The sequence below is a fragment of the Melospiza georgiana genome, chromosome 1 (genome assembly GCF_028018845.1).
Source record: "Melospiza georgiana isolate bMelGeo1 chromosome 1, bMelGeo1.pri, whole genome shotgun sequence".
In the NCBI taxonomy this organism is placed as follows: domain Eukaryota; kingdom Metazoa; phylum Chordata; class Aves; order Passeriformes; family Passerellidae; genus Melospiza; species Melospiza georgiana.
The window spans coordinates 52,887,071-52,913,489 of record NC_080430.1 but is presented as its reverse complement, the minus strand read 5'-3'; the positions used below and the strand labels follow the sequence as shown (position 1 = coordinate 52,913,489).

The 26,419-nt window shown below is 40.1% G+C and overlaps 1 protein-coding gene across 7 annotated transcripts in view; it reads left to right on the top strand.

The window, feature by feature from the left end:
- Window positions 1-26,419, top strand: part of HECW1 (HECT, C2 and WW domain containing E3 ubiquitin protein ligase 1) — a 252,277-nt gene that overhangs the window by 76,685 nt on the left and 149,173 nt on the right. For all 7 annotated transcript variants that reach the window (XM_058038828.1, XM_058038988.1, XM_058038656.1 and 4 more), the window contains 2 exons: window positions 8,918-9,242; window positions 23,470-23,577. In XM_058038828.1, the coding sequence (XP_057894811.1) occupies window positions 8,954-9,242; window positions 23,470-23,577 (397 nt within the window). In that variant the 5' untranslated portion in view covers window positions 8,918-8,953. The remainder of the gene's footprint in view (window positions 1-8,917; window positions 9,243-23,469; window positions 23,578-26,419) is intronic.

Below are 26,419 nucleotides of genomic sequence, written 5' to 3'. Positions count from 1 at the left end.
AGCTGTACATAGAGTGCATATACTATACTACGTATTTTATTTTCTGTGCTCTTTCTCTGGATGTACCCTCTAGTCTGCAATTTTATAGTTGTCTAAAAAATCACACTATTCTTCAGTAATCAGGTAGTAATTTAGTTATGTTTTTTAATTTCCCTTATGATTCTATTTTACATCCATTAATGTACTTAGAATACACATTTTCTGCTGCCCTCAGGAGTGTTTTGCCCACTTACCTTTATATAATACAAATTTTTACAGCTTGAGAGGTCTGACTCCTTCCTACCTAAACTACCATGTCTGACCTAGGATCCCAACAGTCACTGACTCCTTAAAAAGGGATAAAGAGACGTGGAGCTGAATTGTGTCTGAGAAAGCCTTACCTGAGTCTCAGTCATTTTCATGAGCAACCTGTCCCTTCGCTCTGAGTACTCAGGGAGTCTTGCATTCCTAAATTGGGTGGCTTAAGTACTCAGAATTTCAGCTGAATGAACCTGTAGACATTGATCTTTTTCATGGAAAAGTACTTGAAGAACCAAAGTTATAAGATGGTTATAAAAACCCATCAGGTAAGCGATATCTGTTATTATGTGCTGTGCAGAACCTAAAACAGGACATCCAGCATGGGCAGGGCTTCTCAGTAGGAGTATCAGTGGATCAGCTCACAGAAGAGCAGCAGTGGTTCTAGTCTGTAACAGAGAAGAGCATCCCTGTTCTTAATCTCCTCCTTCCTGAAAGCCCCTCGGATTAAGAACCATTCCTGGGAGGCCAGCAGAGTCCCACTTTGCAGTGGGCATCATAAATGTGGCAGTGATTCTTAAACAGTTCAATGTGGGACACACAGGCTTTTTGAGACAACCTTCTTCTTAGAGTGATGCTTAATTTACTTTAAAAGGTGGATTAAACCAATAGTAGTGCCTGCTACAGAATTGTTTGGATTCTTTCCTGCCATGGTTGTTGTCCATAAATATTGTTCTTGGGTTTGAAATGATGAAGAAATGGGGGTTTTTAGTCTTTGGCACCACAGTCACAAGGACTGGTGTATCTGTGAATCTGGCATAGTCCACACTGGTCTTTGTGGACATGAGGATGCTTGGTAAGAGGGGGTGTGTTGTGCAATGTACAAATGCTTCATCTTGTACCTGTTGAGAGGTAGTCACTGTCCTTCCTCTGTCCAGTACTGCTGGAGACTTCTCTGCCTGCTTCTGGTGATTAAAACCAACCAAGTAAAAGATACACATTTCCTATTATGTGCATCATAAAGCATGAACAAAGGTGAGCATTGTGGACTTTGGAGTGTTTGTCTGTAGCATATGAGCAAATCCTAAGCTTATTTCTTTCATTTTGAAGTGTGAAAAAAATAGACTGAAGCTGTGTAATGTTATCTTGATTAAAGATATTATCATGTTGACCCTTTTCTAATTCCCTTATAATTATCTTTTTGAGATTTTATATTCAGGCTACATTGCATATTTACCTGTTCTTGTGTACTTGAATGTGTCCTTTAAAAATGTTGGCAGTGTTTTCAGTTCTTTTCTCTGTAACGGGTAAGTCTGATGGCTGTTTCTCATCCCCTGCTGTGCTGAACTGCTGAGACAAGGCTGTTTTTGTGGCTATCATGTTAACAGAAATAAAAAATTAATTTTGTACTTAGTTGCATTCCACTGCAGAAACTTCCTAGTGCTTTATGTGGAGAACTCTGAGTGGATTGTCACTGACTCACTGCAAATGTCTTGAACATAAGATTGTTAATTGCTCTTAGTTACACATAAAGTGGAGAAATTCAGGGTCAAATCATGTAAAACTGGGAAAACGTCTTTGTTGTTTTTTTTTTCAGAAGATTGTTTCATTTATATACTTGCAGGAGTACAAATTTTGATGTGATGTGTGTGTCTTTTAGCACACTCTCTTGAGTTCATCAGACATTATTCTTTTGTAGTACTTTCACACAGAGAAGGAAAAACCACATTATTAATTTTCTTCCTTTTTCTGAACCCAAAGAATTTCCCTCCAATCGTTGCCCCATATTCCAGCTTCTATCTTCTTGTCCCCAGGAGATTGTTTAAGTGCTTTCAGAATATATGGACTGCTCTTGTTTGTTTGCTCTGTAGACGGTAGGAGTACCCTCATTACTGTGCTGCCACTTTTTTCTGCCTTATGACTAATAGGCCTGCATCAGGAATCAATCCCACTCACCAGCACCAAACCTTGCTGGGCTGACCTTCAGGCCAGCTCTTTCATTTTGATTCTAATTTGTGCACTGATTTGCACATCACTGAAGCAAAGTTAAATGTAAGAGGATACATTAAAATAGCAGTACAGCTGGACTGGAAAGGCACAAAGGTCAGAAAATGGAAAAATGAACTGGCTGATAGTGTCCATTTGCCCTGCTGCTGATGCATAATGGCTTTGAGTTTTGATTAGTGGTCATTATAGGCACATATATATTTATATGTGCATGTGTATATATATATATATATATATATATATATATATATATATATATATATATAGCCATAGGTGTGCAATATTGAGACAAATGCTCTTGAAGTTCTCTAGTTTTCTATGGCATGCACTCCTCTGAAATGTTTTCAGCTTGCCCAAGAGCAGCAGTTTCATCTGTGCTCTGTAATATGCAGAAAAGGGTGGAGGGAAGAGGGTGTCAGTAGACCATGTAAGCCTGCACCTCCCTTGGGCTATTAAACAATTCCTTTGAAGCACCAAGAAGCCATTCCTGTGCCTCTAAAAGAAATGGACCAATGCTACAAAGTTCTCTGTGCTCTCCAAATCCTTTGGCTTCATGGCTAGTTTCATGACTTTTGTGTTGAGTTTTATGTTTACAGCAAGACAAATAATGGATTGTATGGAGAAGACTTTGCATAGCATTGTTCACTCTACACCCTTGTTTACTGGATTTGGCTATAGTATAAACTATGTTTTAAAAATCCTTTTGTTTTTAAGCATTGTATTAACAGTTCTTCCAAAATTCAAATGTCCAAAGGGATTTTTCCCTCACAGGATGATAAATAAATAATTGAGATAGGTGCCAGTAGGTTGATGGGAGGTTGTTATGAAAGCTGAAGCTGTAGCTTTGATTACAGCTTACTTGTGAATTGTGTTTTTTCTTAGCTCTGCATTGCCTTGCATTTTGTGTAGTCAATTGTACTTTGCCTGCAGTGATGAAAAATGCAAATGTTCTCGTGGTTGAATTTGCTGTGCAGGTACCATGTGCTGTGTTGAGGACTGTCCCCAGGCAGAAAGGAGGAAATGAGAATAGTTCATTTGCCTTTCCCTGCCTCTGAGTTTGATGGAAGGATAGTTAGTTTCCCTGAAAGCAGCTGAGTGGCTGTGGCTAAGGGGCCCTCAGGGCTATGGGTGGGGAGAGCAGATGGGGAAGAGATGTCTTCAGAGCAGGCCTGCAGTGGATGTGAAGATGAGAACAGGAAAGAGCAAGAAGCAGATCCTGCAATAAGTATTCAGGGCTATGGAAAGTGAGAGAGTTTTCTCTGAGGAAAGACTTCACATTGCTGAGTTGAGAGCAAGGCTGGAGGGGAAAGTCCTGCCCTGTAAGGAGCAGCAGCAAGATTCATGATCGTATACTTTTGGTTTCACACAGTTCTGTTACTCTTCCATGCAACAGAGTTGGATTTCCTGTCCTTCAGAACTTACTCAATTCTAATTTAAGCTCTAATAAAAATTTTACATGCTGGAAGCCCTTTCAGCAGCCCCACCTTCAAGTTAAAAGTCTTCCTCAAAGCTCTGGCTTGCAGATTCCCATCACACCATCTTTTGATGACTGTAGGCACTGTTGTTTTCCTACTTGTCTTTCTGGCCCAGCGTCAGGATTTCGCCCTGGGTTTTCATACCTGGGCTGTGACTAGGTTTTCTAAATATTTTTAGGTTTTCTCTCGTCCAGCTTACCAAATCTTACATACAGACTGTTACCACCTTACTTACTGTTCTGTTAGTACAGTATCCTTGTTGACATACATGCTCTTGCCTTCTTGAAAGCTGGTCCAAGGAGTTCTGCTGAGATAATTTATCACTTTCACCAGACGGCCCTAAATTTTTACTTTTAAATCAGTCTTAGCTCCTTGTTGTCTTTAAAAAAAAGCACATAAGCCTTGCAAATGCCAGCTGAAAACTTATCAGGAGAGCCTTAATTTCTGGTGGAGCAACCAAGAGACTGACTCCACCCACATCTGATTTGCCTATGATACTAGACTTGACTAGTGGCACATGAAATTTTCAGATGGATAAATGCACTGTGTCCCAAGCTACCCATCACAGAAAGCTGTCTCTTTGTCTTTCTCAGCAGTTGCCCTTGAAATTTGGGTTGCAGTGAGTGATGCTTGCAGACATCTGAGTGACCACTTTGAGCCTGCTGTCATGGTGGCTAATATTGTCACCTTGTTCTCTTCAGTTTCTTCATCTGCCAGGGCTCCGTTGATGGGTTGTGTTTCAATCATAGCCTGTCTCTGGTATGAGCAGTGAAAGTCCATTGTACCCCCATCCTGACCTGCACAAATCCATCTTCCAGCTGTCAGAGGTAAATGGTATCAGTCCAAGTTTCTGGAAGAAAGCTCTTAATTGTCTGATCAGAGAACAGAGCTGGATCCTTGCAGATGTTTAGCTGAGATCTATCTCTTTTTGCTAAAGCACATGGACTTTTCTAGCATGATTTAAAATAATCCCAAAGGAAATAAAAAAGAAAAAAAGAAAAAAAAAGGAAAAATCCCTAACATTAAACCCTACAGACTTCCAGGGGATGCTTCCATGGCAGCTCTAAATCCTGTGCTGAAATTCAGCTAGCAATAGTGGTGTGAAGCCTCTCAGCCAGAGGATTCTTCTTGTCTCAAAGAGGGAGACAAGTACCATTGATGGTACATTTGTTTCAGCAGTGAAGGAAAAAGCACTGGTGACAGCAGCTCTGTGCTTTCTGAATGCCTAACAGCACTTGGGAAAGGAGAGAGGTGTGAGTGAGAAAGGAGAAAATGTGGGAAGAAACTGTGACATTTTTTTCTTGGTATTTACTGATTACAGGTTTTCTATGTTTATACTTTTGAAGGCTGTTTTCTTTACAGTCAGATCTCATCTGTCATTTCCTTTAGGCTGCTCCTTCCTACTTTCCCTGATAGTATTGCAGTTGGATTTATATAGGAGGGAAAAAAAAAAAAACCTTCAATTAATTTTTCTGGTGTTTGCATTGGATGGACTAAGTGAGATAAATAAGAGGCAAAGTGCTGCTCACAGATAATCCTCCAAATACCTGATTTTGGTTAGGACTTTCACGTAGCTGGTATATCTTTAGAGACAAAGCTTTCCAGAGCTCTTTGAAAATCAGCAGTGAGGGGAGTGAGTAGGAAAGTGAAGCCTGGGGGTCAATTTGTGCAGAGCGTCCCTAGATAGGAACTCCCTTGCTAGGACTGACTGTAGAAGCAGTTGTAGAATGACTGTTTTGAGGCAGGGATGAAGAGGTGTTTCTTGACAACTAACATTTGGTCTTTCTTTGATCATGCTTTGTAATTTACACTCTATATTAGAAATGATTGTTCAGGGTAGTGTGTGTAGTGTACACACCTCTGCAAGAGGATTGAGTGAATACTAATCTCATACCCCTAAAAGAGATATTATTTACAAATATATTATGTATCCATATGGGTCAGATTGCTTTCACAAGACATCAAGAGGATGTCTTTGCAGTTTTTTAAGCTGTCTCACAATGGCTGGGACTCTATCACCAGGGCTTGGGGGCTTTAGATATTTGCATAGAAAACATGAAAAACTGGTAATAAAATGTGGAATAACTATTGTACCTAACCTCTTTTCTACTTACTCATACAACCATGCTTGTATTTTGATGCCATTATTTAATCCAGATAATTATGTTTGACTGTTTAATTCATTTGGGTTTTTTTTTTCAGTTTGGGGATTTTCTGGAAATACAAGATACTGGATTTATGGAGAATTTGGCCTTCTGGGTTGCTTTAAAATTATGCCATTTGTTCCATTGGCATGAACATACAGGAAAACAGGAACTTACAGAATTCAAGCAGAGCAATAAATATACTATTTTTATTAAAACTGCTTGACCTCATACTGGAGCTGAAAAAAAATGTTTAAGTCTAATTTAATTTTAAGGTATGCAGTTAATTAATACTCTACATCCATTAACATTCAAAAATGAAAGTATCTGCAGAACCACTACTCCCTGGAGTAATTTGTCACCAGAAATAAAAAGTCTGCCTTTGAACTGAAGTAGCTTTTGGGTAGTGCAGTGAGCAAAGGAACCCATGTTAATCATACAGATTAATCCAAAGAGCGAATTTCAAGTTCATTACATTGATATCTCACAGTTATAAAACCAATTCTAGTTATGTCAGTTACTGTTGTGACAGCCAGTGCCTTCTTTGCCAAGTGACAGAAACTACCAACAATTTTAATTTACTGACTAGAGTGTGATAGTTTGTGTGCCTGCTTGTGCATCCCAGATTAGAAAATGTTCACAGCATATTTTTTGATTAAAAAAAAGATGCATTTTCTGTTTACATGGAATTTAGGTCTTTGTGCTGTGAAGTGAACTCTCTTTCCAAACAGTGAATAAATGCAAGAAAAGAAGCAGCAAAAAAAGACAGGATGAAGTGCACAGCAAATGCAACACAATGCCCTTCCCTTCCCTTCCCTTCCCTTCCCTTCCCTTCCCTTCCCTTCCCTTCCCTTCCCTTCCCTTCCCTTCCCTTCCCTTCCCTTCCCTTCCCTTCCCTTCCCTTCCCTTCCCTTCCCTTCCCTTCCCTTCCCTTCCCTTCCCTTCCCTTCCCTTCCCTTCCCTTCCCTTCCCTTCCCTTCCCTTCCCTTCCCTTCCCTTCCCTTCCCTTCCCTTCCCTTCCCTTCCCTTCCCTTCCCTTCCCTTCCCTTCCCTCTACCTCTGTTAGAGCAAAAAATACCTTTTGCATTATTAGCTTCAGTCTTGCAGCACCTCCTATAACGTGTGGCATTCCTACCAGAGCTATTTTTGCTTATAAACCCTTTTTAATGCACTAAGTGAGGATTTGGGTCAGTGGATTTTAAGCGTTGTCAGGCAATGTTTGCAAAGTGCCAGCATATTCTAGGGGTGCAAACATGCCAGCTGAATTTTTTGCTCTGTGTACAATTTTTGTACAACAGAATCCTAAGATACAATAATAGGTTGCCTAATTATTCCCCCCAAAACAATATTAATAAAGAAAATATTTGTGTTTTTTTCAGTACTTACTGTTCTTCTGTGCTGCCATAGCCTTGATAAAGCTGGCATTAAATAACTGCTTGGCTGGACAATGGAGCTGTGATTATCTGCCACTTAATTTGTTTGAGTTCAAAAGGACGATTTGACTTCTGATCATGTGAAAAGCATTTCATTGCATGCTGGAAAGCTGTCTGCGTTTGTATCTAACAGACTTGACAGCATGGTTGGCAACAGACGGAAAATGGAAGGCTAATGAATAATGAAAAGCTGAGTGATTGAAATAGCAGAGCTGCAGGGAGAGAAGAGGGAAAGCTGGATGGAAAATGGAAAAACAAGCAGTACAGAAGTCAGGAATAACTAGTATTTTGATCAGTATCAGATAATGTCTTCACATCAGAATTTAACCCAGTCATAACTTAAGCATTCTCCATCTGCCATCTCACAAAAGCTCTTAACTCGTTCACCAAGACATGTTTTGTACAAGTCACTCAGCTTGCCTTGAGGGAGGGTAGGTTGAAATGAATATATTTTTCAACTCCTAGGATGATGACTACTCTTCAGTAACCTTCTCAGTTGTCATTAATTGTCTGGTGCATTCCTAAATTCCTACCTGAGCGAGGAGTGCTTAATATCTCACAATCTGCTGCAAAAACCAGATGGGAGCTGTAGCATTGGAAGCTATCAGCTGTACACAGGGACATTGCAACGCTTACTTTGTATTTATACTTCTGTGAAGACGTCTCTGGTTTTGTAGCAGGGTTAACTCTGTTTTCATGGTGCTCACTCTTCAGATACCCAGCAGGGAGGAGCAGCTCTTACTTGCTGCTAACTGGTCTCTCCAGATGAAATATGATCTCTGGAGTTGTGGTATTCACATGCCCTCTGAACAGAGAGAAGCTGTGAGACAAGCAGAGAAGAAGGAAAACACGATTCTTATCTCGCTTGCTGTGCCTGTGTTGTGCTAAAGTAGGATGCAATATGGAGATTGTTTACCCAAAGTGAGGGTGTTTGGTTCCCTTGGCCCATCAGGGCCAAGAAGTGTGTGTGTGTCAGACTGTCACGGCACAGTCAGGAGAGAAGGAGAGATGAGTGCGGTGTGAGCAGTTGTGAGCAAGAGTGAGTGCAGGGCAGATTCAGTTTAGATACAATGTACATAGTATAGTATAATAAAATAATTCTTTAGCCTTCTGATGATGGAGTCAGATGTATCATTCTCTCTCCCCTTTGTCTGAGTCGCCTTTGATTTACAATATGGAGTAACTGCGCCTTGAGAAGGATTCTGCAAATGTAGCGGGAATTACTGGGGCTAACACTTAACTCCAGATGTCACAAGTGAGAAGACTGTCTCATATCATCAAAAGAGGGGGGCTCTCTGGCAGTCGTGGTGTTTGTGTGTGGATATGTGCATTAACATGGAGGAAGCCAGCTCTTACTAATTTCCTTACACTGCCAAGCTCAGCTGTGGCTGAAGTTGGTGGTGCAAGGCTTGCTCTTACATTTGCTTTCACGATGAGAGTTACAGAGTAGGAGTTGAGTTAGAACTGTTCTTGCTGCCTCTTTTTATGTCTCTTTTCTTGCAATGATAAGTGGAAAAATATCTTTTACTTTCTTGCTGTAACCTACTACTTTTCCGGAGCTCTGATGTCACTGAAAAATTAGTAACACTGTCAATACAATACTTTCATTTCTTCTTCACAGAATCTGTACCAAAACAGGTTTCTGGGCCTGGCAGCCATGGCGTCTCCATCTAGGAACTCACAAAATCGGCGCCGGTGCAAAGAGCCTCTCAGATACAGCTACAACCCTGACCAGTTCCATAACATGGACATCAGGAACAATGCCCATGAGACGGTCACCATTCCGAGGTCTACCAGTGACACAGACCTCGTCACCTCAGACAGCCGCTCCACCCTGATGGTCAGCAGCTCCTACTACTCCATCGGGCATTCGCAGGACCTGGTGATATACTGGGATATAAAAGAGGAAGTGGATGCAGGGGACTGGATTGGCATGTATCTCATAGGTGAGTCCCTGTTACCCCTTCCCCTTTGGGTTCCTTGCTGCTTTTTGTAGATGTAGGCATTAGGGTAATGCGGGTTAATGATAGTAGTGAGCTGATACAACTCCCTTAATTGTAGTCTTAAAGTGTGTTTATATATGACAAGAATTTTTTCTGCTCCTTTCTGTGTTACTGGTTGCAGGCCTTGTGCTCACTTTTTCTTCAGCAAAGATACAAAGAGGCTTTCTGTTGATGATTTCTTGACATTTCAAGATAAATTCATTTTAAAGCCATTTGGATGTTGGGAAAATACCTCCTGTATCAAGACGGTATAATATTTTCAGAGTTTCCTCTTGAGATTCCTTGAGTAATCTGTGACAGATGAGAGGTTTTACAAGAATATGAATCATTTAAAAATCTTGTGAGAATGCCTTTTTCTCCATAGCCACAGGATATTTTGATATGAACAATAATTCAAGACTGAGACAGTTTGGAATTTTCCCAGAAAGTTTTGGGTTTTTTCCCTTTTATTCTGTATTGGAAGCTATATTGAGCCATGTACATTAGCATATTTTTGGCTACTCCATCTAGTAAATCCAGCCTCACATAAGAATAATAAGAAATTGTTTCAGTCCATTTTTACCTGATTATTTCACTTCAGTATAAAATTAGCTTTTCTTAACCTGGTTTGGTTCCTATGGAAATAGTCCTGCTGCTGAGACTGGAGTTCATGTTAACCCTGCTCTCTGGTAAATTTTGAAAATGATGGATCAGTTTCAGATGCTTTTCTCTGTGCATTAGGGTCTTAAAAATGTAAGTTCTTGAATGTTTCTTGAAAACCAGTGACTTTGTAAAGAATTGTTGCCTCCACAAAGGGAAACATTGGTAAATTGCTTTCCTTGTCTATTTGGAAGACATACCTAGTACTAAGCAGATACTTTAATTCTAATAGCATGGTTTCATCTTGCCCAGACAGGGAGCCAAAACCAGATAAGAATATGGTGTTGTGATATGAGCTTTTGGAGCAGGCATAGGGGACATCATAGGGAGCCATGGTGTTACTTAAGTGCTTTAGTGGATAAAACCAAATGGCTTGGCTTCACATACTGATGATATTGGGAACATAGGCGTTGGTGACATGAGGGATATGTGACAAAGCACTAGATAGTAGGCATGAGCATGTAGAAGAGCTATGGTGGCAAGGTGTTAGGCATTGGAAGATAAGTTTAGGGTATTGAAGAGACTGTAGAAAGGAATACACAAGGGTGGCTGTTTAGGACATGGAGGGAGAGGGGTGGAGGTTACAATAAGCCAAGCTGCAGTACTTACTTCTTTATGAGTAATATCATAAAATGTCCTTCTTTGAAAAGAAAAGTAGGCTTCTGAAATTTAAATCTTATAGTAAAGAAACAGAGACTGGATTTAAAGCAGATTCCTTGAAATCAGCCTGGTTTGTTGGCCTTAGCAGAAAATTACTTTTGTTTACAGTTAAGTTTGAAGTGAAGTGTTTTGCTGGAATAAATGAGAAGATGCAACAGTCCCCAGCACTGGGCACTATGAAATACTGTATGCCAGCTCTTTAGTAATCCAGGCAACTCATGAATTCTTCTCTCAGTAGATAGAGGCAAAGTATTCCTTCTCGTGGTCTGAAGTCAACAGAAAGTGCATAGGGCTGTGTCACGCTGACTGAACTTGTTCACCCAGGTTTCACAGCACAGGCATTGCATCCAGGGCTGTGAAGACACACTCTAATTTATTTTTTTTTTTATAAACACCATGAATACATAAAAATTTAACTGGGCAAAATAAAAATATACTGTGATACTCCTGCTTCATTTACTGTATCAAACAGGATACATTGCCCAGATGCCCCAGTAAATTAAAGATGCATATTTTGAAGTGTATCCTTGCCCCTGGCTGAAAGCCTGTTGTTTATGCCAATAGTCAATGGCTCGTTCCGAGGAACTTTGCTGCCAAATAAAAAATTAGTGTGTCCTGTCCCCGAGAAACCAAGAGCTGATCCTTGATGTCTTTGAAGGTGTTTTGTCTGCACTCTCTCAGGTTCCACTCTAAATAACTGTGGAAATAGCAGACAGCAGCATCCCTCATTCCCTTTTTTCTCTTCCCTTCCCCTCTTGCCACTCCTGCCCCTCCAAAAACCTCATGTAATATGAACTCTGGTTTTGGTTCCCTTTAAAGAACATGGAAGACTGTGAAGATCACTTGGGTTTTAGAGTTTGACATGGAAAACAATCAGAATCTATGAAGGTAACTGACACTGTGGCTGTGTCCCCATTTATTAAGTAGGGCGAATGTAGGGAATGGGTCTGTAGAGGCAAAAATCTGATGAAGGCCTTTTGGGGGCTTGACTTAGAACAGTTTCAGTCTGGCAGAGTAAATGCCCTTGAGTTGCTGTAGTGCATCCTTCAGTTTAGGTTCATCAGGACAGAACTGAGTTCATGTGGCTGAATGACAGCACAGTCTCATGGTGGGGTAGGGACACTTAGAGGGGTCTGTACAAGGCACCCTTCTGACCTGAAATAAAGCACTGGTGCCTTGTGTTTGTCACCAGTCCATAGGGGTGGGAGATCCAGACATCCCTAATGGCTTAGATTTGTGTCTGCATTTGCACAGATTTTGTGAGCCTGTGCTCCTTTTAAGAGAAAGAATGTTCCTGGCCTTGTGGGTACGACCTTCACAATGTAAACTGATCTATAGCTGTGTTTTGAATTGGCAGCCAGACTGGAACAAGAGAACCAAAGAAACTATGAGCTTTTCCCAGTCTGCTCAGGAGAGGATTAGTGTGGAAGCCTATTATTATCACTTGTCTGGCAGCTCTGTTAACTATTGTGATGCTGCTGGTCATTCTAGTGTTTGTCTCAATCCAGCTTATGGATACAGCCCAATCTTTTTTGTGATTGTTTGTTTGGAGCTGAAAGGTTTGAATGTAGCACTATGTAGTATTGTGCAGAGTCATGAGTACTGGGAAACTATTTGCATCCTTAGGATCTCAGGAAGCGTGTTGAGGATTTTATTTAAGTGTTGGTGTTGGGAGCATTGGAGTTGGCATTTGTTATTTGTCTTGTGGGAGTATCCCAGGAAAGGACTGTGCAGAAGCTGAACAGAAGGCAGTTCTACATTGAAGGAGTTCAATTGTTGCCATTGTAGTATTCTAGGAAAGATCTCCAAATAATTTTTTATGAGTGTTAGTTTTGAAATGCATAAAACTTACTCTGTTTTCACCAGCAGTGTCATCACTAAAAATTTGATGATACCAAATAAACTTCAAACTTCAGAATAATCTGGGAAAATTGGGATGATATAAATGTCTTAGAAAAAAAAAAGGCAGAAATAATGTATCTCATATGTATTCATACTGTGGGACATTTTGGCGTGCTATTTAAAAGTTAAAATAGCCTGAAAGAGGAGTTGAGAGAGTCTTCCCTGTGTGGAAATTCTGTCTGCTTGCTCCTCTTTTGAAGAGCCACAGCTCCTTTTACCACAAGATATCTGTTCTTCTCCCCTGTTGATCCATTTATGCATTCCTGAGGTTGGCCAGCTGGGTAAAAAAAAAAAAAGCAGTCTTTGCAGAAGCAGGCAAGAGCTGGATTTAGCACTGGTTATTAGACACAACATTTGCTCATGGTCTCAGCAAATGGACTAAGTAGCCAGTCAGTCTCTCAAAAAACTGTGTAAAAAATGGTGGTCATGTGTCTCGTGACATAAAATAGTATCCACTCTGAAGCTTCCTGAAAACATGCATGCATGTACACACACATGATTTTCATGAAAGGCCATGGAAAAACGCCTTAGTTGAAGGGAGAATTGTAAATGTTGACTCTCTTAAAATGTAGATGTTATTACTTCAGCACATTTTAAGATTAGCTGTGGAAAGCTGACAAAAAGAAAATATGTAAATTGGGAAAACAAGCATTTCTTAAGACATACTGTGCCTTCAGGAACGGGAATTACATTTCATTCCTGCTAAGCTTGAACTCTAGAGATGCTCTAATTTCTCCTCTATATACCATTTATCAGCTCTGAGCAATGCAGAGGAACCTCTACATTCTGTAGCAAGTCATCTGAAATGTGCATTCACCTTCCCTCAAGAGAACTACAGTATTATGAGCATTCAGCAGTTTTTCAGAAACAGACCCACAGTCTAAAATATGTGTAAACACTCAAAGAGAGTTCTGTAAGAAATTTGAACGTAACAAAGCTCTGTTGCTATTTAAAAGTCTCAGGAATATAAGTTTTCGTTGCAGAAAAGCTATTTATAAAGAAAGGCCTATTGGGGAAAAAAAAAAAAGAAACTGAAAGTTATGAATAATGAAGAAAGGGTATATTTTTTAAGTAAGGACTCTCATTTAGTGGCTACTGTGAGGCAGCTGGAATATTTGCAGTTATTTATCTCAAGGCTTTCTCTTCCTCTCTTATCTCATTTGCTATTGCTACAGTATGAAGCCCCTTTAGATAAATTAATATGGAGTACTAGCAGCTGCCTGTAGATAAAGAGCTATCTTATAATTACTGTAGTGGCATTTTACCTGCTACTGGATTTCACTTCTGTCATCACCTCCATATCTGATGTAAAGGAGCTAATGAGAAATGTTTAAAGCAGACTTTTGAAAAAGTCATTTGCCTCCACTGTCTTTGCACACTGATGTTAGGGGTTTATCAGGGCTAGCATTATACTTTTCTTACTTATATAAAGTAGGCTTTCTTTCTTTCAATACTTCCTTATATGAAAGCAAAACATTATTAAAGGCTATTTATTAAAAATGTCTTCATACACAAACCTTGGAGGGTCCAATTTATTTTCCATAGCTGGCTTTTTCCAGATAGTTCCTCTCAAATTTATATAAGTAGAAATGTCTTCATCTGCTTAGTGACTGAAGCTTAGATTTAAAACAGTTTTCCTCCTCTGTTTCATCCTGTGGTGTTATTTCTCTCCCCCAGAAAGACAATTCATCACAACCCGACAAATCTAATAACTATTGGTTAATAGACATTTAAACATTTGTTTAAATACTCTCTGGGTTGATTTTAGGCTTATATGGCCTGTGTTGCTGTTTTTCCCACTGAGACAATTGAATAAATGAACATTTTTCCTGCCATAGCCTTGGACCAGAATTTATTTGTGCACCTATTTTACCAAACATCCAATACATAGAAGCAGAAAGCATTTCAATGTTGTCAGCAGAGATGTAAAATGTTAGAAACAGCAATATGCCTATAAGGCTGGGAGTCTTTGTTACAGGTCTAATCCCCAATTTAGATTCTCTCCATGTTTGGTTGGTTGCTCCACCTCTCTGCTTCAGATACAGATCTCTGTAAAACAAAACACTTCACAATGTGCCTGCTTAGAGTGAATTTTGTTGATACCTGGATTTGTTGTGTCCTGGGGTCACCCATCTTTCCAATCCTTTCATGGCCTTTGGAAGAGAATTTCTCTGTGGTCTCAGGGCTCCTCCTCAGGAGCTCATCTTGTAGCTGGGTCTCTCTCCAGGCTGGGGATGGCAACCATGGCTGGCTGCAATCACCTCAGCAAGTTGAGCTTCATTGGACACCTGCAATTCTGCTCCCTCTGTGAAACATCAACAGAGGTGCCCAGTGGCCAGGCAGCTTTCACTAGGCACAGCACAATTTATTTCAGGAACAAAAAGTGTCAGAGGAGCAGGTATCACAGGCCTTGGCAGATACATTAGTGCAGCAATATCAGCTCTTTGTTCCAGCCTGGCTCTCCTTCATTTGGCTGCTCTTCGAGTGAGAGTGATTTATCAGGCTGAGTCACTTCTTGCCTTTCCCAGTGCTGTATCTATCTGGTGCACCCTTCAGCTGGACAAAATCTGGATATGCTGTTTACAGACCCACCAAATGTGACATGAACACAGTCAGCGTTTGCATCTGACTCACCCCTTTACAAGTAGCTACAGTTAACACTTAAATGGAAGGGTTTCTGAATATTCCCAGCACATATGGCTTCTGACATGTCTTCCCTCTCATTGCTTCCAAGGTTCAGATGTCATTTGTGTTAATGTTGGTGGTAGCAATGAACCAAAGAACTTCTCCAGAGTGCTTACTGTAGTAGTGGTGTGCTTTATGGTCTTTTAGGGAAGTTGTAATAAAGAAGCCTGCAGACTGCCAGTTTTTTTCCTTAAATGTATTTAATATGTAGTAGAGGTGTTTACTGTGTGCCAAGGGATTCCCATTTTCATGCATTGCTTCTTCATAAAATAACAGCTCTTATGAACATCTTTGTAGGTGAATGAGTAGAAAAGAATTTTCCACTGCAACTATTCATGCTGAATATCTGGAGAGGGAAATAATGCAGACAGGGAGTAACTGCATCCTCATGCCTTCTCAGTGATTTCTAAGGTCCTTATGGCCATGGATAAAACTGCCTCTGTGCTGTGCAAGAATAGCCCATATTGCTGTGTAACCCAGACTTACAGCGAAGTCAATAGTGATCACCTACTAAAATATTTTGGAAGAAATCAGCTGGGGATATTGGTGCACCAAATCCCAGATTTTGGCCTCAATCCTGCAAAAGAAGCATAGTCCATGCCGCACATTGAGACCATTGACTGGTTAGAATCAATCATGGCACAAACAGTGGACAGAACAGACATAAAGTTCTTGGCAGGATAAAGCTTGAAGCAGAAAGATTTGTTTTGGGGAGGTTGCCAGCCATGTGGATTTTGAAGGTTCAGCATATGTTTTTCTTCCCTTAGTTTTCTGGTTTAGAACTAAATCCTTCCCATTCCTTAGTGTTTATAATACTAACATTGCACTGTTCATAACACTGGAATATTCCCATGCTGCCTTCCACAACTACTGTAATGACTGTGTATGCATTTAGCCTTTGTAATCTTTCTCATCCATTGATCTCTCCAGGCATAAAGGCATTTTTTTTTTCTTCACTGGATATCTTTCACTTTGTAATAAGTTTATAACTGAATACCATTTTTCAGATAAAATCAATCCAGATTCTCAAGAGGTTCTTTGCACTGTGGTGCTTCAGTGTGCACATCTGAGTTGTGTTTGGTTTTTTTTTTCCTACTGCTTTATCAGATCACAACCTCCTGTCTAATCTACTGTTCTTTCAACATTTCTGTAAATCTATTTTCCATTTTTCCATTTTACTGCAAATTATTTCCCCCTTATTTAATGATCATTGTTAACCTGGAAAAATGTCATCCTTGTTCACATTTCATGTCTTCCAATGTCTCTTTATATCTTGTCTTCAAATTGCCTTGGGCCTGCTTTAAAATTTTCTAGCAGATTTTGTGGCTGCACTGCTGTGACCTAATCCTCATTTTCCAAATTGTACTGTAGTCAGTGGGGAGGCTTCCATTGACTATGAGAACTTTGTTGTTATATTAAAAACAAGCAAACAAAATTCTTCCATGTTGTACCTTATCACACATCTGTATGCCCTGGGGAAGTCAGGATCATCCTTGTTTGAATTCCTCCCTCCCATCTTCAGTTCTGTGTGCAAATTGGATGTCATTACTTGTGAATAAGTTTGTGCAATGTGTAGGTGAAGTAGAGTTGTTGCTGTACTGAGACTCAAATGTGGTCCACTTGCTGCAGGGATAAGAATAAATCTGGAAGTGCAAGGGCTTTAAAGGAAAAGCCTGTAGCTGGGAACAGGCACAGCTGAAGTAGCACTGACATCTGTGTGGTGCTGTCACAATTCTAAGGGTATGCAGAACCAAATGATACCAGTATTACTGGACAGATGCCCATCCCATTGCAACCTAACATCTGCTGGGGGGGTTTTAGGCCCCACAAGTTTTTATTGCTGAGCCTCCACTCCTTGCTTTCCTCCTTCCTTCTACCTTTTCAGCAGATTTGTGGTTAGAGGAGAGAAATACATGAGTGGTGGGTTGTTCTGGAGCACAGCTCCCTAACAAATAGAAGAATAGAGTCCATTGCCATCAGCTCTGCTTTTAGCCAGAGATCCCACTGTCGCAGGGAAGGAAAGGGAAGTCCCTTGAGTGACAGAGCTCAACCTCTCAGTGTGTTTAACTCCAGTGCAAATGAGGAAGAGTTGGATCCACAGCCTTCTGAAAACTTGGGCATATCATTGCCAAGATTTAATAGAGTCTCTGTAATGGCTAGCCATTTGCTTTTTTGATTGTTGTTGGTGTCATGAAAAATGGGAATCTTATCACCCAGCAGTAATTTGGAGAGTACTGGAGTGGTAAAAGGTGATAAGCAGCTCTGAAATAAGCTAGATGTTCAAAGATAAAAGTGTTTCGCTGAAAGTTGAGACTCCTTGGTTTTGGGAGTGGCTGACATGTCATTTGGGTTTAATGTCTTAACCCAATTCTTTCTGCTTCAGGTTTGAAATCCACCATGCCTGCATTTCTAATGTGCCTGGAGCAGTTTTATGTATGGCCACCATCTTCTGCCCTTGATGACCAAGAATTGTTCTAACTTTGCCAACTCACTCCCCATGTTATTACAGTTTATCTCCCTTCCTACTTAGTTTTCGTCCTTCTCTTGGCATACACCTCTTCTTCACCCATTGCTCACATTTCTGCCTCCTGTTTTTTTTTCCTCTAGCTGGGCAAGGGGTTAATTTTTGTGGGATTAAAATGGAACCATTCCTGTGCTTGAAAAAAGCATATGCAAAACTCTTAGATCAAGAATTGAGCTTGTAGCACCAGTGAAGGATTAGGCCTTTGTTTTCCAGAACTCTTCTCCCTAGGAAATAATAGAAGGAGGCATGCTAGCTCTAAATTGCTGTATATTAATTGCCTGCAGCAGAAATTGGCAAATGAATTAACAGTGAAGTTTCAATGCACACTGGAGCTTAATATATAACAGCTGAAGTCAATAGAAACGTTCCTAACTATTATTAGTGATTTTTTTAATGTGGCATCTTTGTAAATAAGAAATTGGGATCTGCATCTTTGGTATATGTTTCTCATTAATAGTTTCTCTTCTGCAGAATGGTGGCTGCTTGTATTGTACAGATCTTTGGAAGAGCAGCTTCCAAAGGGCTGGGTTTTGCAATGCGAAAGGATTGCAAAAAGAAACACTTTCATGACCTGATACAAGCTCCACTTGTATCCACTTGCAGAGGTTTTTGTCATCATTTTGTGTTTTTCTTCATGTGATAGATTGGGTGATAAGAGAATAAACATCAAAAATATGAAGTTTATTTATGGCTTACCCCTTCTATTATTATTTTGCAATATAATTTTATTTTATTGCTACTTTATGAAGGGTCTGGAACAGATGTCCTGTGAAGACTGGCTAAGGGAGCTGGGGATGTTTAGCATGGAGGAGGCTTAGGAAAGACATTATCACTCCCTCTAACTACCTGGAAGGAGGTTCTAGCCAGGTGGAGCCCAGCTTCTTTTCCCAGGCAGCCAGCAATAGGATGAGAGAACACAGTCTCAAGCTGCTCAAGGGGAGGTTTTGGACATTAGGAAGAATTTCCTCATAGAAAGGGTGATTAGATATTGGAAGGCTGTGAAGGGAACTGTGGAGTCGCTCTCCCTGGAGGTCTTTCATTAAGGACTGGACGTGGCACTCCATGCCATGGAATAGTGTCAAGGTGGTGTTAGGGCATAGGTTGGACTCCGTGATCTCAGAGGTCTTTTCCAACCTAATTGATTCTTTGATTCTGTGAATTGTGAAATGTCTTTCCTGCAGCTTTCCCTGCTAGTTGCAAAACAGATCAACCAGAGCTCAGCCTCTTTTTACAGAAAATTATTTTTTAAATCATTTTGCTAGCTATCATTGTATTTCATAATACAGACATACATATTGACCAAAAACACTTTAAAATTTCAAACTAATGCAGATTTATATAGCTGAAGACTAGAAATCCTTATGTAATTTCAGAATTACAGCATTTCCTTCTCAGAAGGGATCAAGACATGAAGTCTAGCTTTTCTTTTTGTGCCATAATTGCATTACGTTTACAGGAAGCGAGTGTTGTAGTATGTAGTGTTAAATCAAATTAGTGATTCATAAGAGACTGGAATACTGTATCAAGTTCAGGAACCTGTCTGATGTTGTATCCCTGTCTCTTGTTAATTATTTGTTTCTTTGAATGTAGCACATGTTATTCTAAATTTCATAGTTGTTAGACTTTGAGAATGTGAAAAGATAGGCTAGTCATATACATCAGCAAAATATTGTTTGAGAAAGGGGAGTTTGTTTTTAATTTTTGCCTCCTAAGTAAAACCAAATAGACTAAAAGGGTCACTCAGATATTTGTAATTTAGGTTCCATCAGTCTTTCTGAGGAGGATGTATTGACTATCTGATTGCTTCTCTGTGGGAATTTCAGACAAACTTTCAAATACCAAGGTCCTGTCTGTTTAGTGTGGCTGCTGACAGCACTTGAAGTCCCAATTAGATTATTCACAGATGTTTTTGAGGGTGGCCTTTATCAACATTTTCCCTAATTCCTCTGAAGAACAGCATGCTTTTTGTCAATTGGATTCTGTCTTTCATCTGAAAGATAAGTTTCTTTGGTGGCCATGGTTCTTTATCTCTGTAGTGCTTGTGAAGTATATTGTGATGCTCAGCATGGACGTGACAGCACAGAATATTTTTAGCAGTAGAAGGCTGTGCTTGGCAGTGTCTGGTTTGGTGAGGAGAGGCAGTCCATCAGCTTGCTGCTGGTTCCCAAAGCACTTGCTGTCATTTGCTGCTGGTGTGCCTTGGTCCCTCTGGCTGCTGTTTGGAGCCAGGCTGCCTGGCTCCTGGTTGTGCATCACCTTCCTCATTTCCTCTAGGGCCCGTGGGATGTCTGTGGGAGCTGCTGCTCCTGTCCCAACAAAGTCTTGTAGGTCTGCAGCCACCTCCCCTCTCAAGCAAGAGGCAGCTGGCGCTTCTGCATGCCCAGGGGCAGGGGAGCAGAGACCAGTGTCTGCTGGCTCCCTGTCTTAGCCACCCTCACCATCCCCAGCTCTATCTCCAGGAGCAACTAATGATGTTCAAAGTGCACATCCCAAATACTCCCCAATTTTCATCCTTAATTAGTAAGTAAGCTGTCTGCTGTGCAGGGAAACGAAGCCACAGACCTAAGAGCAATTGCAAAGCATTTGCTTTTTGGACAAGCAGGGCCAAACCCAAGCTACGCAGAGGAAGCAGATAGCTAGTTTAAAGGTTAATCGCATTTCAGAAATAGAGGGAGGGAGATGCATTACAATGCTTCATTGGAAAAATGTCAAAAGGCATTAGCTGCTGCCTGAAATATATGAAAGGGAACAGCATTAACTTTGCTCTTCATTTTGCGTGGAGGTGAAATGAAGTATTTCACCATTTACCTTTGGGAATTAAGATGTAACATGCTTTAAAGGTCAGTTCCTTCGTTTTGGGGATTCTCAATAGAAACAGGAAATAAAATTTGTTTTCCTTTGCGCATACTTTGTCACCTTAGCATATCATATCACTATATGCTTACCTATGGCACGAATGTTGATAAATACATGTACGTACATCTGCACGTACTGCCCTAAGCAGCACTGTATTTCACATGCACAATTGTCTTTGTCAGTGTGCTACATACATAACGTGTGTGTTCAGGGAATAGCATGCCTGGAATAGTGTTACTTGCCAATTAAAACAGGTCGACCAGGCATATTCATACATTCCAGCCTCCTGATGAGTTTCAATTACTGCTATTTTTAACTTGCCAGAGGATATTTCTTTCTTATCTTTCACCTTCCAAAAATACCTACCTTCAAAAACTGGAAGAGCAAAACTGCCCTTTTGGACCTGAATGTATTCTTCTAGAGATTAAATTTTTCTGGCTTAAAAATCCCAATGAACATAAATTTCTACTAGACTAAAAATAGTTTGGTTTTTTTTTTTTGGAATTAGGGAGCTACCTCTTTCAAAAGACACAGACAGGGTTAAAACTGACTGTGAGAACAACCTACATACTGGATTTCTAAATCATGACATTTTTAAATATGTTTTGTATACAAATTGGTTTTATACTTCAAGGCTTCACTGCTCCTATTCAGGTGCTCTGCATATTGCAGAGCTCCATAAGCTCATACTAAATTATCCTTTCTGCTGTCTGAGCCTGTATTCCACCAGTGGCCACTGTCCATGAACTGTGTGCACATGACTAGCTCCATGTATGTATCCCTTCCCTGGGCAACTGCTTTTCTCTGGATGCTTCCCACACGCCCCTGTCTCTTGCCTCCATGGCAGGAGGCAGTGTGCAGGTGTTACTCAGCGGGAGCAGCTTGTTCCAGATTTCCTGTGGTCTCACCTGTCAGCTGTAACCATGGACTGGCTTGCTTGTCCTTCCCTTCCCTTCCCGTGGTCTTCTACCTTGCACATGCAGATGGATAGTGGCCCTTCTTCTCAGCCTGGTTTTCCAGGCTTCCTACACTTTTTCAACCAAATAGTCCTAGGAAGGGGTTTTCTGGAGTCATGCCCATTGGCTCAGCCTGCAATAGGGATGTGATTTAGTTTTGGTATGGGCATATGTCAACATCTCTGTCAAATTAGAGGGGTTTTGTATGGCAGAGTTCACACTGCCTTTGTGCCAGCTGTGGGAAGCAGCAACAGTGGAAGTGCCAGCTGGTCTCCACAGATACTGCCTATGAACACAGTATTTTAAAGCTGATTTTGGGATCTCCAGTGCCACTAAACCCTGGCCTAAAATGCCTGCAGTTTCTTAAGCAAGACCATTGAGTCCAGCTGAGCTGACTCCTTAAGCAAGCATGGTATTTTATAAATAGTATATTTTGAGGGACAGCAATTACCCATGCATCATCACCACATGGCAGGCATTGGAGCATCTCCAGCAGCTTACAGAGACTAAATATGACAAATAAACATCACAAGTGATGAAGCCAGTGAGCAGCATGCTGGAACTGAGGGATACTCTCTCTGCCCCATCAGGATGAGAGCCAGGAAGGGTTCCCAGGCCCCAGCTCAGTGCAACATTTCACTATATGCTCACCTTTAATATAAAATGTTTTCCCTGCCAAAGCAAAAGGGACAGGCTTAAGTCTTCTCGCAAGTACATAATGTTCCTATTTCCACAGAATGATGTACATGATCCTTGATCTGTATCCAGGATGGTCCTTTACTAGAGGTATTCATAAGTAAAGCAATGTTCTGAGAGTAACAGTTACTTACCTGCTTTTTTTAGATATATATAATTTGGAATTTAAAAGAAGACACAACCAGCTATAAAGTATAAAAGCAAGAATCATACCAGAGCATTTTGCTGTCGAAGGATTACAGCAGAGATGCTCTTCAAAACAGAGCATGAAACACAGCTGGTGAAATAATTTCTGACAATTAGCCCATCAGCAAAGGGAAAATTTATTGTAGATAGCATTGCTATTTATAATTATCCATTGCAATTGTTAATGATCTCATTAGAAGGAATTCTGTTGTAATCCCTCAAGAGAGGAACACCAGAGTTCAGTGTTGGTACTCAGTCACCTTCCTCCTTTTAAAGCATGACTTTGTAGTGCCAATGGGACAGTATTGACATCTGTTTGCTGCTTTCTTCTTTCTCTGAAAGTGGAGTTTCCTTCAATTTAGTTTCCTTTATTAAAGTATTGTGATAGTCTTTGGGTTTCTCAGCTTTGTTTGTTAGGCTGCCTCTTCTGTTCTGCAGTTGGTCACACCACCCCTGAACATTCAGGCACAGTGTCCCTTGTTATATGGCATTATCTTGGTTTTCTTCTTGAAACAAAGCCAATTCTTCACAGTCTTTACAACTGAAGTATCTTAATGTCAGATTGAATGGTTCATGTTTTTTATCACTTTTAATGCAAATAATAATTAACATAATTGTCTTCAGAAGTGAATCTCAGCACCCACCCAGGACTTCTTCTGTAGCAAGCAAGGCTGAGTTGGTTAAAGCACATTTGTACAAATCTCTGTTAAAATTAAAACTGTTGTTATCACTGAAAGGAAAAGCCCAGGAGGTTGCTGGCTGGTCTCTGCAGGTAGAGATTGTGGCTTTTGCTTTGTCAGAGCACAGCTGTGAAATCCATTTCATCCCCCTGAAGCTGGAGCAGTGAGCCCATGGCTCAGCCCATCCTGGGTTGCTGCTTCAGCCACTTGGACTGAACTTTTAAATAACATAAATGAATGATAAATCTGATTTCTCAATATGTTGTGCCAAGCTCTCTAGTAGCTCTAGGATATTCTGTCAAGCCAAAGGTGTGGTTTTAGCCTGACTCTGTGCTGTGTGTACTGTCATAGTAGGCACTTACAGAGACCAATCTTTTTGTTTACAGATGAGGTCTTGTCAGAAAACTTTCTGGACTACAAGAACCGTGGCGTCAATGGCTCTCACCGGGGTCAAATTATTTGGAAGATTGATGCCAGCTCTTACTTTGTGGAGCGTAAGTATTTTTCCAATTCTGCTAAGATTTAATTCAATCACTCCAGAACATTAATTCAGCTATTACTGTTGCTTTTATGATGTTCTTATGCCCAAAATGTGCCTTAGAAAAGGCCAAAAATGTTACCAAAATCGCTGAATGTGTTGATAGAAACGGAAGCACTTGATGGAATAGTAACCTACAGTTTTTGCAAACAAATTTAGTGGGCATTGACTTAATTACTTTTAATACAGTTCTGAATATGTGTTTTACTCAATTTGCTATTATTTGCACTAATGAGCTGCATTAACTTTTATATGGTTTTAAGGAAACCAGGAAGTCAGGGACATAATATCTTTCCAGGAAGAATCACGTTGGCTTTTAATTGAAAAACTTCATGGTGCATCTGGCTTCTAACAGACTCAGGTGAATTCAGAAGTTGAAAGGGTCAAGTTCTGATTATCATCTACACTAATAAAAGTGTAACTATGTGTAGTTGCAGCAAGATACATTGAATTCAAATTAATTGTTCCTCATTATATTAATATTTTATCCAGGGCATTTGATACAATGCAGTATAAATCTTTTCCATCGTAGCAGTGAAAATACAGAAGCACAGGATTGGCTTTTGAAAAGTGCTAGGTTCCCTATACAGCAAGTTAATTTTTCCAGCCCTGACTGTCACATCTCCCTGACTATTCAAATCCTTCCTCTTTTCCATGAGATTTACCTTGTGTTAGTGTAAATGCAATTTATGATCATCTTTGCATAGAAATAAGGTACTCAAAATACTGGACTGAAATCTATAGCAAAACATCTGTGATGGAAGAGCCACATATATCCTTGAGGAGTTAAGCATGAAGAAGGGTAGCATGAAGCAATTTCAGTTTTACAATTGAACTGCATATTCCCAATGATCTGCCTTAGCCTCCTGGACAAAATTCAGAAGTTTGGTAAAAGCATTTTTAAATTGCTTGACAGGTATATCTGTCTAAGAGTGTCTATATTTGAGAGCAGTCAAAGGAATCTTTGATATAACCTATATTTTAAAGGATTTGTAAAGGACATGAGTTGTGCTTGTCCAATCTGTGACTTAGATCTTAAATATCTGGTATCTGCAAGGGTGTTGCATGCAATCATTTTACAGCTGCTCAGTCCTAGAAGCAGATTCTTTCTTTGCAGTATGAAGTATTGCTGCTGATCTGTAATTCCTAGTAATAAACTGAGAATGTTATTCTAAAGAATTTATGGACCTGCTGAAATGTCTGCAGGACATACAGGATGTTTATATCCTGTGTTTTGAAAAATACATGGGTGGGAAACTGCTTAACATATAAGAACACGGGGTTTTTTCCGTTATCCTGGTTTTGGGGCAGAAATTCATTACAGGATCTAACTTTTGAGGCAGGCTCTACTTTGCAGAGGCTTTGAGCCATGGTTACAAATTCATGGAACTGATCATATTTTCTTTTAGCTGTTAAAGAACTGTGGGAAGGAGTAAAATACCCCAGACTGGTGTTTGATACCTTGGATTATTGAGGAAGGGCAGAATTGTGATGAGACTGCTGGTAGCTTCCTTGGCTAATCCACAATGCAAAACAAAGAGGCAACATGAAAAGTGCTTAGGAGAAAGCCTCTTTAAGGAGGGCCACTTTTCATTAAAGGCTCAAATGCACAATGAATTATGTCAGCTTAATAGGTTGCCCCCATTAGCAGAGACACAGAAGCTGTTGTTAATTGATTGCATGCACATTCTTCACTTGCCCTACTGTAAGAAAATGCAAATTAGCGTAACCATCCTTCATTGATGCTTGGATCTAAGTTGTACTGCACCATAGCTGGGCAGCCCATGCTTGATGAGTTGCTGCCTCTTGGTAATTTGTTATACTCCAACCATTAGGTTGTGTGCATCAGCCCTGAGATTTTGTACCAGTGTGCTCATCAAGGACAAATCATTGCCCTGTCCAGAATTAAAATAGGAGAAAATGAAGTAGGCAGTAGTAAATAACAGCACGTGCAGATACTCTGAGAGCTACTTGACTACTCAAGTGGAAAGTTAAAGCAGTGAAGTATGTTGATGTATGCTGGTTTTATATATCTAAAGGCCTATTTGAGCATTCCTGCCCATTGCTGAGACTTACATATGAAAGCACACAGCTTTCCAGATGATTAAATGTTATGTTAAAAACTGCAGTGTCTGAAAATCTTGTGTATTTTCTATCCAGAGAGGATGATGTAAACCATCTTCCTTCAGACTTTTATTTTTTTAGACAGAGATCATATCTCCCTTTTATGTTGCATAGCATAACTTTTGCAGGGATCAGAGAGATACTGGTTATCAAAATAAAACTCACCCAAGAAATGTAGCTAAGATGTGGTAATTTATTTTCAAGATATCCATATTGTTTTCCCATACACTGTTAAAATCCCCTTAACTTACTATTGATTGGAGTCTTCCTGATTATGGCATTAATTCTCAAAAAAACAGAGTAGCTCACTTACAAAGGCAGCTCTTCATTTCTGCTTTTGCCTTTCCTGTAACTATTCATACTTTGATATCTTTTTACCACATGAGTCAATAGTGACTATCAACACATTGCTTCAGAAAATATTATGGTATAAATTGTAGTCTTTGTCCTGGAGCTATAATAAAGGGGAGATCAGTGTATCGCCAAATAAAGAATTAGCCTTACATAGAGAACTTAATTTTTTCAAGAATTTTAGGCACCCCAAGCACATTAGTTTATACCCTGGCCTTGAAATTTTAAAGGTTAAATATTTTTGGTGGTGCTATTGTGTGAGGCTTATTATAGGGAGACCATGGGAATTATCCTGGCCAACCTCAGAAGCCAGAATTTTTTTG